The sequence below is a fragment of the Amyelois transitella genome, chromosome Z, assembly GCF_032362555.1.
Source record: "Amyelois transitella isolate CPQ chromosome Z, ilAmyTran1.1, whole genome shotgun sequence".
Lineage (NCBI taxonomy): Eukaryota > Metazoa > Arthropoda > Insecta > Lepidoptera > Pyralidae > Amyelois > Amyelois transitella.
This window is the reverse complement of record NC_083535.1, coordinates 1,375,575-1,389,534: the sequence shown is the minus strand read 5'-3', so window position 1 is coordinate 1,389,534 and position 13,960 is coordinate 1,375,575. Positions and strand designations below refer to the sequence as shown.

The 13,960-nt window shown below is 37.2% G+C and overlaps 1 protein-coding gene across 1 annotated transcript; it reads right to left on the bottom strand.

The window, feature by feature from the left end:
• Positions 1-6,906: 6,906 nt before the first annotated feature.
• On the bottom strand, positions 6,907-11,692 carry LOC106130496 (uncharacterized). The gene is made up of 5 exons (XM_013329346.2): positions 11,683-11,692; positions 11,021-11,191; positions 9,270-9,467; positions 8,223-8,402; positions 6,907-7,124 (listed from the first exon to the last, which is right to left on the bottom strand). The coding sequence occupies exons 1-5, from the start codon at positions 11,690-11,692 to the stop codon at positions 6,907-6,909; spliced, it is 777 nt and encodes a 258-aa protein (XP_013184800.2).
• Between the last annotated feature and the right edge of the window lie 2,268 nt (positions 11,693-13,960).

Sequence of the window (13,960 nt, the reverse complement as noted above, 5' to 3'; positions counted from 1 at the left end):
TGACTAATGTAAGTGTAGTATAAGAGATGCACTTAGAGAAGATTTTCTGACATTATCGCGAGTACGTAATTTACTGGATTTTTTTTGTTTTACACTCTTCTTTCGGAGGTCAAATCCCGAGGCAACGCTGGTAAATAAAAGAAATTAAGGATCAACCCACGTCACTTTTTTACATTTTATTGAGATCACTTTCTTCTTAAAAATATATTTAGTTGCGAATTAAACAAAACACGGGTTTAAACTACAATTTTAGTTACGTGAATACAAAATTTCTGTGAAACTGTCTTCAAAAAAATTATATTAATCCAGTCAGTCTCAACCGTTTGTATCAAATACAGTGATCTGTTAGGTACAAAGAAATATTTCACACGCTATGAAATGCTAAGGCAAATTTTGTATGGTCATCAGAAGGCCTGATACTATCCGCCTAGAGAACGTTGTCCTATAATCGTCTTCTTTAACATCAATTCGAAGATGTGAATAGATGTCATTCGTCTTTTCCAGACTTATTCACTTTTTAAACTCGGAATAGAAAAAAATAATATGACTAAAGAGTTTAAAAAAGAAAAACAATGACAAAACTTCACGGTTCCAGACTGGAATAAATAAAAAACTGTAGAGGGCGTGGCGAGCGACCACTCCCAGAGGAAATACATCGATCCAAAGATTTAAATTTTTCCGTCCGTAAGTATTATGGCGGGCACAGAGCGGCGAACGCTCCGTCCTTGCTCTGTGATAGGAGAACACACCACACAGAAAAGATAAGATGCCTTCATGGGATAAGTCCGCCATTGCAAGTGATTTGTTTCTTTTATAACTATGTACTGGCTATTTTCTTGTTACTGTGTAAATTTCTATGCAATAAAGATACAACAAACAAACAAACAAACAAAAGAAAAAAAACACAGAACCATATAATTAGGAATATTAAATAAATATAGTAGCGGTAATATATTAGTATACAAATTTATTTTTTGTAAATTTATCTTTGCAAACTGGTGGTTATCGTTATCGCTACCGTCAGTAACATAATGTATATATATATATATGTATACATTTTATTTGACAGCATTACAGTTGCTAAGAAATCTGCCAAGATTTACCTGAAGTAGAGACTCTGAGGTCTGTAGTTTGAAGTATTTACAATAGGACATTTCATACTGGTAAACTTTCTCGGGATAATTCAAACGGGAATCGCCGCGATTTTTCTGAACTTTCCGAATGGGTTACAACGACCGTGGTCACAAGATGACCGGTGAACTGGTATTATGACTCCTTCGGCGCGGTGGAATCTTCATTCACTGACATCATATTCAGTGAAAACGAACTCATTGAGAGAAAAACAGTTTGTTTGTTTGTTATATCTTTATTGCATAGAAATTTACACAGTAACAAGAAAATAGTATATAGTTATAAAAAAAACAAATCACTATTAAAAACAGTATTTTTTCGCGTTAATTCCCATTTGAATACATTAAGTAATGGGACATTTTATTTCTTCTTCATTCTGACGTTATCTCTATAACATACTCGCGTCTCTAGAGAGAAGCTATGATCAGGTTTTTGCACGCTGCGACTCCCATCTGATATCTGCATCCTTTGTAATACAACCTTACCCATTAAGGCAAAAGCTGTACGACATAGAAGCGTCTATATTCCCTTAGTCGCCTTTTACTACATCCATGAGAAAAATATACAGTAACATCATTCTGAAGTGGCGAAAATCACACGACACTATACTCTATACACTACACTCTGCTCTTCAAACAAAAATCCATTTATATTAATACATAATAATAAATATAAATATATTTAGATTTCTATGCACAGAATAAAGCACGACTCAGCCTTGCAGCCTTTGCTCTGTGATAGCCATGGAAGGGTGCTTAAGTTCATCACTTGTAAATGCCTTATAAAATATCGACTTTTACGATGTCATAAGGCGCATGTATCGTGAAATGTATTTCGTGTAATTTATGCATTTGTTTTTTCATACTTTGTTAGGGCCGTCACCTCCATGGTGATTTCCTTAAACATCCATTCTAACCGCCGTGCACAGGTAGAAGGGGCAGGCCAAAAAGATCATGGCTGGACGTCGCAAAAGATGAAATGCGAGCCAACGGACTGAAATTCAAGGACGCCGAAAACCGGACCAAGTGTAGAGAGAAAAGTCGGAAGACCCCGGGCAACGAAACACTTCTGTGGAGGGTGCAACTGGGAACACGCAGAGATGAGAGAGAGACACAGAGAGAGAGAGAGAGAGAGATATCTTTTCTCGGCGGCCAGTTTTCAAAATTGAGAGTACGCCCGCAGTCTTACCGAGGGAATTCCGGGAAATCCTGTATTAGTGAATTCCTGAACTTACATGCCGCTGCCTACATGCCAAATTTCTAATCTATATAGGTACCCAGTGGTTTGGGCTGAACGTTGATATCGTAGTAGACCAGTCAGCATTTTCTTTTACACACATATAAAACCACGTCACACATATACAGATGATAAAATAATTTACATTAATGTAACAAATTTTTTGTAATTATAATATTTTTTGAATATGACTTTACTTTTTTTTATCCTGTTGATATAGCCGTTAATATTTCATACCAATAAATAAATAAAAATTATGTGTGATAAAAAACTTACATTATTCTTATTCAAGCTCCTACGAAGAATCCCGTAGAACGTGCTACGACGGCGCGACGTCTACGGCTGCTACGGAGCTACGAAACTTTAGCTCATCGATTACCATCAAGAAAATGGGTCAAGCTCGAGTTGGAAAAATACTTAGTTGCTTTTTTTAACACACTTGTTTAAAAAGGCAAGTACATGTATCATAATAAACCCTAGTTAACTCTTAAATACCTTAATTTATACAAATACGTCTAAATTTATATATTAAAATTATGAAGGTATATTTTTAAAAATGGAGAAGTCGCATACGCATTATAGCATGATTTCATACTTTAATAAAAAGAAAATGTTCGTGTCATTATAACCTGCAAAATTTAAATTAAAGGAAAGTAAGTACAGGCGAAGACACTTAACGAATTTTGCATTAAGGCATTAAAATGATATTCTTAATGAGAAAAAGAATTTCAATATTTATACGGGATAAATAACACACATTGAGGTAGCCTTAAACGAGTTACGGCAATACCGAAAAATAATCCAAACTCATTATTACCCTTAGCTCCCCAATCAACTAAAAAGTGCAACTAACCCGAACAATGACCACTCATTTATTAAAGCAACCACTACACCTAAGGCAATAAAAATGAGGAATTATTTTTAATAATATTGCGGGCAGGGGTCCCGGCGAACATTCGGGGGCTTATTACCAGCATTCTTTACCGGCGAGGTAATAATAACGTAGTTACTTTATGGCCGTCGCAAGTTTTATGTCGGAATAAACTGTTGACCTCAGTGTGCGTATAATTCTAAGGTCTCATGTGGTATAATTATTTGGTACAATTGTTACAATGGAATTGGTAATAGTTAATTATAAAGTAAACGCCCGGAGAATGATGATGATATAAATTTATTCATCTTGAATTTAATAGTTTGTATAATACAAGGAACATTCAGGCTTCTTAAAAAAAATATAGGGCACTATCTATGTTAAAAAATGTTATTGGCCACTAATAAAAAGAAAAAGTGAACAGCAATTACTTTAATACAAAAAAAATAAGTTACTTTATTTAAATCTACTTCAGTTCCTTTTTAATCTTAAATAATCATAAATTTATGGCTACGCTATTGTTTATGTTATATTGGTTAATTTAAACTACTTACTGATAATAACCGTTCTAAAAAAGCATAATTTGTCAAACAGAAATAAAAAAATAATGTCAAAATAACATTAACTATTACAAAATCTCATTGTTTTCAGAGAGTCAAGCGCAATTTAACATCTCAAAACAATCCTTTTGCGTTCCATGTCCTCATTTCTTCATCAGGACAGGTCTATGTACGACCATGTATCAAACAATCTGAGCCACAAAATGTCACACGCGTATATTCTCCACCAGACATATTTTTCAAGGGGGATGGCACTGCGCACTGACGAGCTCAGGAATGTGCCGCGATTATGAAACACCATTTGTCAAGTTTTTATTGGGCACCCCGGAGCAGAGCCATTGTTGTTAACCCCTCCCCTCTCACCCCCCGCCCTCCCCCGCCTGACCCTCGTCTCACAATGTTAATTCATAATTTTTATAACTTGTCAAATTTAACCGATTATTGCATAGTCGAGATGACAGGAATTATCCTTAATTAAATTTGTATATTTTTTTGTAATACTGACGTGAAGAATTCTTTTATGTTTCGCTGTTGTGATGACTTTTCTCGTGCATATTAACCTACTAGTAACCTATTACAAAAGGTAAGATACCTATTTATCTTAAAAGTGCGATGCACAGCTTCGAATCCAACCGCTCTCTTCTGGGTTGTGTAACTTCTTTTATTTATTTCCATAATTGTATTTTACGATGTTTTTCTACATTTAAGGGTACATTTAGGAAAACATCGTAAAATACAGTTACTTAGTTGCAAAACTTGAAGGAAATTCCCACTGGAAGGAGAATTTCGGGTGAATGTGCGGCTTTAAATCTGAAATTATTTTTCTTAACCTTATAAAGCGCATTTCCCAAGCTAAGCTAAGGAAACATTCCCGGAATTCCCACAGCCCTGTGCTAAAGCTAGTTAATAGCGAATTAAATAATATCCCGAAAACAATAGGGGAGGTTAATTCGATGCATTTATTAGATTTGATATGAAATTGCGGTGCCTTTGACCGGTGAAGCGGCAGATATTGGCGCTCCGCAGCCGGCGGAGGCCTAGCGCACGCCGACACGATCATGCCTACATTGAGTCTGTTATTTTCATACATTTTTATGTATATGGCCTTTTGTACAGTCAACTAAACAAATGTTTGATAAGTTTCAATAACTCTTTTATTTATAGTTTAGTATGTTCCTACACATCTTATTTTACCTATATTTATTTAACGAAATATTAGTATTGAAATCATTAGTTTTATATTCGTTCATATATTTTTTAAGTAGATAATGTGTCTTCGTCCACGACTTAGATTTAAGATATCTATATTTGTAAATTGACGTCCGGTGAAAATGCTGCAGTGTAGTTTGTCCCGCCGCTCTTCTGCACATGCGCTTTGGAAGCGGTAGTAGATATAATGAGATTTAAGTGTGAATAAGTGATACCATGTATCCAATTTTGAAATACATACAACTTGGGTATTTTCAAGGCGAGAAATGAATAGGCATTATTTGAGCTTGCGAGCTTCACCTTAGGTCTCATATCGCTTACCACCAGGCAGATTGAGGTCAAACGCAATGAAATCTTTTATAAAAAATCCAGGTACATGTTCACAGAACATTACCGGACTAGCGTCAAGGTGATGATGATGATAAAGAGGAAAATAAAAAATACATTTTTTTTAGTAACAATTTTAATTTTATTACTTCGTTAGAGTTAAATTATAAGGTAAAAATATACATAAGGTATATAGGTATGTTAGTTGAGGAAATAAATATATTTTTTCTTTGTCTTTATACACATGCACATAAAATAATCATAACCTACTTTACCTTATCTTAGCAACTTTACACAGAATTGTATTTACATCAAAAAGTCGTCTGAGTAGGTACAATCGGAGACAAATTAACATCACACGTTCTCATAAAACAATAATATACGGTTTCAGTCTTCTTGTCTCCGACATAGGGTGAACGTTGACTTTGCGGCGGCACCCGCATTACACGCGTACACGTACGTCTGTATCCCTTGCAGGGTAGACAGAGCCAACAGTTTTGAAATGACTGAAGGGCTACGTTCAGCTGTAGGGCTTAATGATGAAATGTGATTCAAATAGTGACAGGTAAGTGGAAGAGAGTTATGAATGTGGTTGAAACGAAAGATATAGAGTGAGCTTATTCTAAATAATAATCTTGTAACTATTTAGGTAGGTACCATTACAGAAAAGTTATTTTGGGTAAAAATAAGGAAAAATATATGTTTCCAAAAGTTAGGGTAGCTTGATTGATATTTTACCCCCATGCCAATAAATATTAAAATTTACAACAAAAAAAAACAGCAGAAATAAGGTTAGTACAGAGGTAGAATTTACCCTGAAGTAGGTAGGTACGTAGGGTTTTTATTGCGAAAAAAGAAACCACGCGGACGAAGTAGCGGACAATAACTAGTATGTGTTTACAAAAATTGCTTGTTTAAAAGCACGATTTCACGTAATGTAGGACTAGAAAGATCTTATTATTTCAAATTTATAAGAAAACACGCAATCTAAGACATCTTCCTCTTCTTACACGGCACAGGCTCCTCGCGGTCATGCTGAAGAATATCTGTCAGTAACACTGTCGCTATACATTTGATATAAGCGGACCAGATTTCGGTAAGTTTCAGACCGAAGTGGTCAAAGTGGCTTATTTACCCGTACTTATCACTACAATTCTGATATCTACAAACGCAATTTAAGACATCTTCCTCTTCTTACACGGCACTGGTTCCTCGCGGTCGTGCTGAAGAATGTCTGTCAGTAACACTGTCGCTATACATTTGATATAAGCGGCCCAGATTTCGGTAAGTTTCAGACCGGTCTGGTCAAAGTGGCTTATTTACCCGTACTTATCACTACAATTCTGATATCTATAAACGCAATTTAAGACACCTTCCTCTTCTTACACGGCACTGGTTCCTCGCGGTCGTGCTGAAGAATGTCTGTTAGTAACACTGTCGCTATACATTTGATATAAGCCACCCAGACTTCGGTAAGTTTAGCGAAGCGGGCGACCGATTTCAGACCGAAGTGGTCAAAGTGGCTTATTTACCCGTACTTATCACTACAATTCTGATATCTACAAACGCAATCTAAGACATCTTCCTCTTCTTACACGGCACTGGTTCCTCGCGGTCGTGCTGAAGAATGTCTGTCAGTAGCACTGTCGCTATACATTTGATATAGGCGGGTGGTGCATGAGTGAGTTTAGCGAGGCGGGCGACCGGATTCAGTCTGGAGTGGTCAAAGTGTCGGGCGCCCGCCGCCACGGCCCCAGCAGCAAGATGCAAGGTCCGGAGCGCCGTGTAGTCTGAACGTGGAGAATGTGAATGATGTAGAATGGAGAACAATTAACAGTTAATTTGTTTTTTAAATATATTTGTAAGAACATAAGGAGGTTATTAACTGAGAAAAACCATGATCAAATTTCCAGATCTACTCTTATTAAAAGAGGAAAATTAATCATTGGCCACTTATACAATGAAAATAGGTACTTTTGAAGACGTGTTCATGTAACAGGTATTACCATGACTGCAAAATACCACGACAATGATCTAATCAAGGGGGCGGTTTTATAATTTGGGATCATTATACAATGATGTAAAGAATAAGACCACTCCATCTCTTTCCCATGGATTTCGTAAAAGGCGACTAAGGGATAGGCTTATATACTTGGGATTCTTCTTTTAGGCGACAGGCTAGCAACCTGTCACTATTTGAATCTCAATTCTATCATTTAGCCAAACAGCTGAACGCGGCCTGACAGTATTTCTAAGACTGTTGGCTCTGTCTACCTCGCAACGGATATAGACGTGATTATATGTATTTATACAATGATGTAAAATAGGTACCTAAGAAGATGCGCTTATGTAACTTATTGTCACGAGTGCAATAGTCCGAAAAGGGTCTTATGAAAGGAGAGGTCATAAAATCTGAGTAGATGGGCTAGCAAGCTATCAATATCATCATCAGCCGTGGCCTTTGAGACTTGTGATTATAGTTTTTGCCTATACTGTAGGGGATTTATACATACTACCTTCCTTGTAATGCCGTGTGGTTCCCGGCACCAATACAAAAAAGAATACGACCACTCCATCTCTATCCCATGGATGTCGTAAAAGGCGACTAAGTTGGGACTCTTTTTTAGACGATGGGCTAGCAACCTGTCACTATTTGAATCTCAATTCTATCATTAAGCCAAATAGCTGAACGTGGTCATTCAGTCTTTTCAAGGCTCTGTCTACCCCGCAAGGGATATAGACGTGACCATATTTATGTATGTACCTTCCTGAATACAATATAGCCCGGCCTGTACTTTCTGATGTTTGTGAGCTGATCCTGTCCATATTAAACAACGCCGTAAGTACATATGTCGGTTTGTCTGTACACAACAAAGTCGAAAACTTACCAAACATTGTAGTGGGTGGCAACTTGAACGTGTTCCTGACCCTGTGATCCAGCATGTCGCGGTGGTACTCCGCTATGTTGACCAGAAGACCAATGTCACCAAGTGTGAAGACCGGCAAGCCCACCTCCACGGCCAATAGCTCGGCAGAGTCCACGCTTGTGAACAGGGGGATTTGACATCCTGAAGGTATTCGCCAGATTTTTATCTGATCTCTATTGCATTGCTTTATGAAGAACATTTTATTTTGTTGCCGTGTTGTTCCCAGCACCATTACAAAAAGAATAGGATCACTCCATCTCTATCCCATGGATGTCGTAAGAGGCGAAGGGATAGGCTTATAAAGTTGGGATTCTAATTCTGGTCGATGCGCTAGCAACCTGTCAATATTTGAATCTCAATTTTATCATGAAGCCAAACTGCTGAACGTGGCCTATCAGTCTCTTCGAGACTGTTGGCTCTGTCTACCCCGCAAGGGATATAGACGTGACTATATGAGTGAATTAATATTTTTTTTTATTGGGAATTTTAGTGCGTTTGACCTCAATCTGCCTGATGGTAAGCAAGATTGGGGCTTAAATAATGTATCAATAGAAAAATTCAAACGGAATTCCAAGTCTAGAGTAAAATATTAAGAGACGCAGTTTTTCTTAGTATTGCTACCAAATATTATTACTCAGATTGTATAATCATGGGTTACAAGAATTACACTTTATAAACAGAAACTATACACTGGCGATTACTAACGCCTCGATAATTGTGAAATGTACAGCTCTCTATTATATTAAACTAGCGACCCGCCCCGGCTTCGCACGGGTGCAAAATTATAAATGTTATTATACATAAAAACCTTCCTCTTGAATCACTCTACCTGTTACAAAAAACCGCATCAAAATCCGTTGCGTAATTTTAAAGATTTAAGCATACAGACAAACAGACTAAAATAGCGACTTTGTTTTATACTATGTAGTGATGAGATTAATTATTTTATTAGAATTAAAAACTCAAGTATAAAAACTAAAAATAAAAACAACATCTTACCTAATTTACCGTAAACCTGTAGTTCAGTTATATTGATATCCTTCACGGTACACGAGATGCCCCTCTGAAGGAGGCAGGTCTGCAGGACCTTGGGAGTGAGGGCGGTGGCTGCGCACACCATCTTGGACGCCAGCTGAACGCAAGCAGCTATGATGAGAGTCAGCTGGGATGACAGCAACTGTTTGAAACGCTCGCGTTCTTCTGAATCTGTGGCGAAATTATAGAACGTATGTGCGTAATTAATACCTACTAATAATATGTAGCAACATACATATGGTCACGTCTATATCCCTTGTGGGGTAGACGGAGCCAACAGTCTTGAAAAGACTGATGATATGTAGCAATGCGAAAGTTAATTTGATTGTTTGTTTGTTACCTCTTTAAGCGTTTTCTACTGAAGCAATCTAGATGAAATTTGATAAAAACACAGTGACTTGCCGCTTTTTACTGAATTATCTAGTACCTTTATTGTTTGCTGGTTGGCTGGAAGAGATCCCTTCATGGGATAAGTCCGCCATTGCAAGTAATTTGTTTCTTTTATAACTATGTACTATTTTCTTGTTACTGTGTAAATTTCTATGCAATAAAGATATAACAAACAAACAAACAAATGGTACCTTTCATCCCGGTAAAAACTATAGTACCCGTGGGATTTTCGAAAACCTGTATTCTTTTGTAAGCGCTTAATTCGCGAGTAAATGCTAGTATGGTATAAAATAAAGCCTAGTATGGTATATTCAAATTCAATTCAAATTCAATTCAAATTAAAAAAAAATTATTATCTATACTAATATATAAAAGTGAAGAGTTTGTTTGTTTGAACGCGCTAATCTCAGGAACTACTGAAAAATTCTTTTTGTGTTAAATAGACCATTTATCGAGACATCACGTTGCAACTATTAGGAGCGAAGAAATAATGGAAAATGTGAAAAACGGGGAAACTATTCAATGATGCAAATGCCCAAAATAACTATTCCACGCGGGCGAAGTCGCACAGCTAGTTATAGGTATATATATTTTAAATGAAATATTTATGTATACACTTCACATCACTTAATAATTGTCATCTTTTGGTTTCACAACATTGGTTGACGTCAATTGTCACCATGAGGTGATATAAATTAGGGTCGTCCGCGCAGGTTGCGGAGGTCAGATAGTCAGATCTTTCTTTTACGAATGGCCTAAGTAATGTGTAACCGTACCTTAATTATATTAAAAAGAAAAATTAAACGTCAATGTCAAAAAGTGACGCTGTCACCTCTTGATACTGTCATATGTCGCTAGCCGTCAAATGGCGAGTATCGCAGGATACCCTCACTTTGCACGCTATTAAATTTATTGAATCTACCTTAGTAATAATTCTAAAAAAGGCCAAATTTGACTATTTCATTTCAAATTCATATGCGCTGGGGTAATTATTAATGCACTTTCCGGAAGCTGCTGTACTTACACATAAAAACTTAAGTTTAAAGTGGTCCTTTCCACAAATATTAAACGTTAAGGTGCCTGTGTTAAACATGCAACTTCAAACTACAAAATCACATTTATTCATTATTGTTATTCCATACCTAACTTGTAATCACACTAAATAAACTTGAGTTTCTTCTTATAGGCGATAAGCTAGCAGCCTGACACTATTTGAATCTCAATTCCATTATAAAGCCATACAGCTGAACGTGGCCTTTGGGTCTTCTCACGACTGTCGGCCCTGCCTATCCCGCAAGGGATATAAACGTGATAATATGTATGTATGTACTAACTAGTGAGTAGAGGTCCAGCCTCCTGGAATCGCACCGCCAAATACCGCTCCAGGAGACGGCAGGCCTGCGCCGGGATGCCCTTGGAGTTGGCTCCGAGGATGGCGCTCATGGCCCACACCGCCTTCCGACCTTCCTTCTCTAGCAGCTTGATTGGCCATGTCCGATCCGCGACTGGATTGCATCACGAATAAAAGAATTAATTTGCTTAAGTCGTCGCTCCTACGGATTAGTAAAATTTCTTGGCAAATACATGTACTTACATGTATTGAAATATCACTCCTGATTATTTTTCTGTATAGTGCCAAATATTATCAAAATCAGTTCAAAAGTTTTTGAGTATATTCATAACAAAAAATTCAATACAAATATTTTCTCTCTAAAATATTAGTTTTTATATATAAGTATGGATTGAACTACGTGCCATGTGGTACTCGGCACCTAACCAATTGAGACCATTCATCTCTTTTCCACGTATGTCGTAACGGGCAATTAAAAAAATAGGCACATACGTGTTAGGTCTCCCTGGCAATCATATAAAATACTGTAAACCTTAGGATTGAAAAGAAGCACAATTGTAAATTGTAATAAAAACAATAAGCATTTACATTCATTTTCACATTCCTGTAAAAGTTGCTTCATCCACAACGGGGTGTTCGAATCACTTGACTCCATAATTACACCGTAAATTAATTATAAGATACTTTCTTAAATATAATACATTGCTTTAGTCACATAAACAATTCATTATATTTAACTTAATATTAATAAATATTTACGTTCAAGTTGACATTTCGCGCCACGCCATGTCAAAGCAAAGAAATTAAACCTCTGTGGTGCTTTTTTGTTTTTTAATTTTTTCGAATTGTGGCCATGGCCTGTTTTAACTTTATTTCCAACTGAGAAACTTTCATAATTCATGTCAACAGCAATGAACCTAGTGGTTAACAGATAATACAAACATATTATCACTCCTTTATCCCTTGCGGGGTAGACAGAACCAACAGTCTCGAAAAGAGCGAAAGGTCACGCTCAGCTGCATGACTTAACTATGGAATTGAAATATAAATAATGACACATGAGCCCAGTTGACAGATAAACATTAGATTTTTGCGTATAGTCTGTAACTCCGTCATGCTACTAGCTATTAAAAAAAAATTAGAATAACTTAACTATGGTGTTAAGATTAACTTAAAATTTTGAACCCCAAATGATTGTCAGTTTCAATTTCACTTGCGACAATCTACTACAATTAGGAAGCGAAGTCTCGGGAAATTCTTAAAAGAGAAATTTGCAACACAAACAATTATGTAAGTACAATTGTACCTACGTGAAGTTTATACTTTAAGTGGGCGATATATTTTAACTCAATGCTAAAATACATGTAACATACAAGTTTAGTAGCAAAATAAGCGAAATGGAACGGAGAAATTGCGATGGGCGTGTTCGTAAGGCGGCGCATTTTTAGATTGGACCCCGCCCATTGAAAGTATAGGAACCGCCCCCACCGCCATTATTTCACAGCTGAAAAACATACTATACTTGCATACGAGTCTGGCTTACTTACAGATAGCTTGCAATAAGTAAGATGAAAATTGTGCAGTTTGAATACTTATGTTGTAACTAACAGTTAGCAACGTTGTGATTAAACCTATTCAGGTGACAATGGGTAAAAATGATATGGGCTGGTAACTTTACATATAAACATATATAAAATCACGTCTATAACCATTGTGGCGTAGACAGAGCCAGCAGTCTTAAAAAAACTTATAGACCACGTTCAGCTCAGCTGTTTGGCTTAATTATAGAATTGAGATTCAAATAGTGTGACTGGAAGCTAAGTTAATCACGCCTCTTACCCGGAGGGGTAGGCAGAAACTACTTTTCTTATCCACAATCCCTGCATACTTTTTCCGCTTCAACCATATTCATATTTATCTTCATACAAGCCCATCGGTTTAGGGTACTGTTGATCTGACTTTTGGCCAGCGTCCGTAGCATTGCACGCGCGACGCCGTTTTATCGCGCGAAAAACTATCGCTGTCCCGTTTCACGTCATAGTAAAAAGCGAAACAGCGATAGTTTTTCGCGCGAAAAGAGAAACAGCGTCGCGCATTGGAAGCTGGACGTCTGCCATTTGCTGGTAGGTAACTATAGAATTATAAATAATATAAGACCAGGCCAGGCCAGTGCCGTGTGGTTCCCGGCACCAATACAAAAAAGAATAGGAGCACTCCATCTCTTTCCCATGGATGTCGTAAAAGGCGACTAAGGGATAGGCTAACAATCTTGAGGTTCTTTTTTAGGCGATGGGCTAGTAACCTGTCACTTTTTAAATCTCAATTTATCATTAAGCCAAATAACTGAACGTGGCCATTTAGTCTTTTCAAGACTGTTGGCTCTGTCTGCCCCGCAAGGGATATAGACGTGACCATATGTTATGTTACAAGACCATAGAAGTGGTAAATACTGGTTAATAATAATATCACATTTCAACTGATGGTTGTGACACCACAACGTTTTCATATTCTTCTTCTTCCTGGCTTTAGTCCCGGTTGCATCCTCACCAATCTGGAGGAGGAGGAGGAGTAAGCTCTTGACCATGGATCCTGGATTGGGTGAGTCAGGTTATTTCACGAAGCGACTTCCATCTGAGCTCCGTTACCTTTGCAGGAGAACCAAACCCGTATTGGATCATTCCAGTTGCCTGAATGTGCAGGTTTCCTCACGATGTTATCCCTCACCGTAGAACATCGGTTAGTATTCAAACTAATATAATAACTTCGAAAATAGTCATTGGTAGATACATGGCCACGGTGGGATTCGAATCGAAAACAACTTTTACATATTGTATTCAATTTATTTGTTAGCTTTACAACAGCGAAAGAACTAGTGCCGTGTGGTTCCCGGCACCAATACAAAACAGAATAGGACCACTCCATC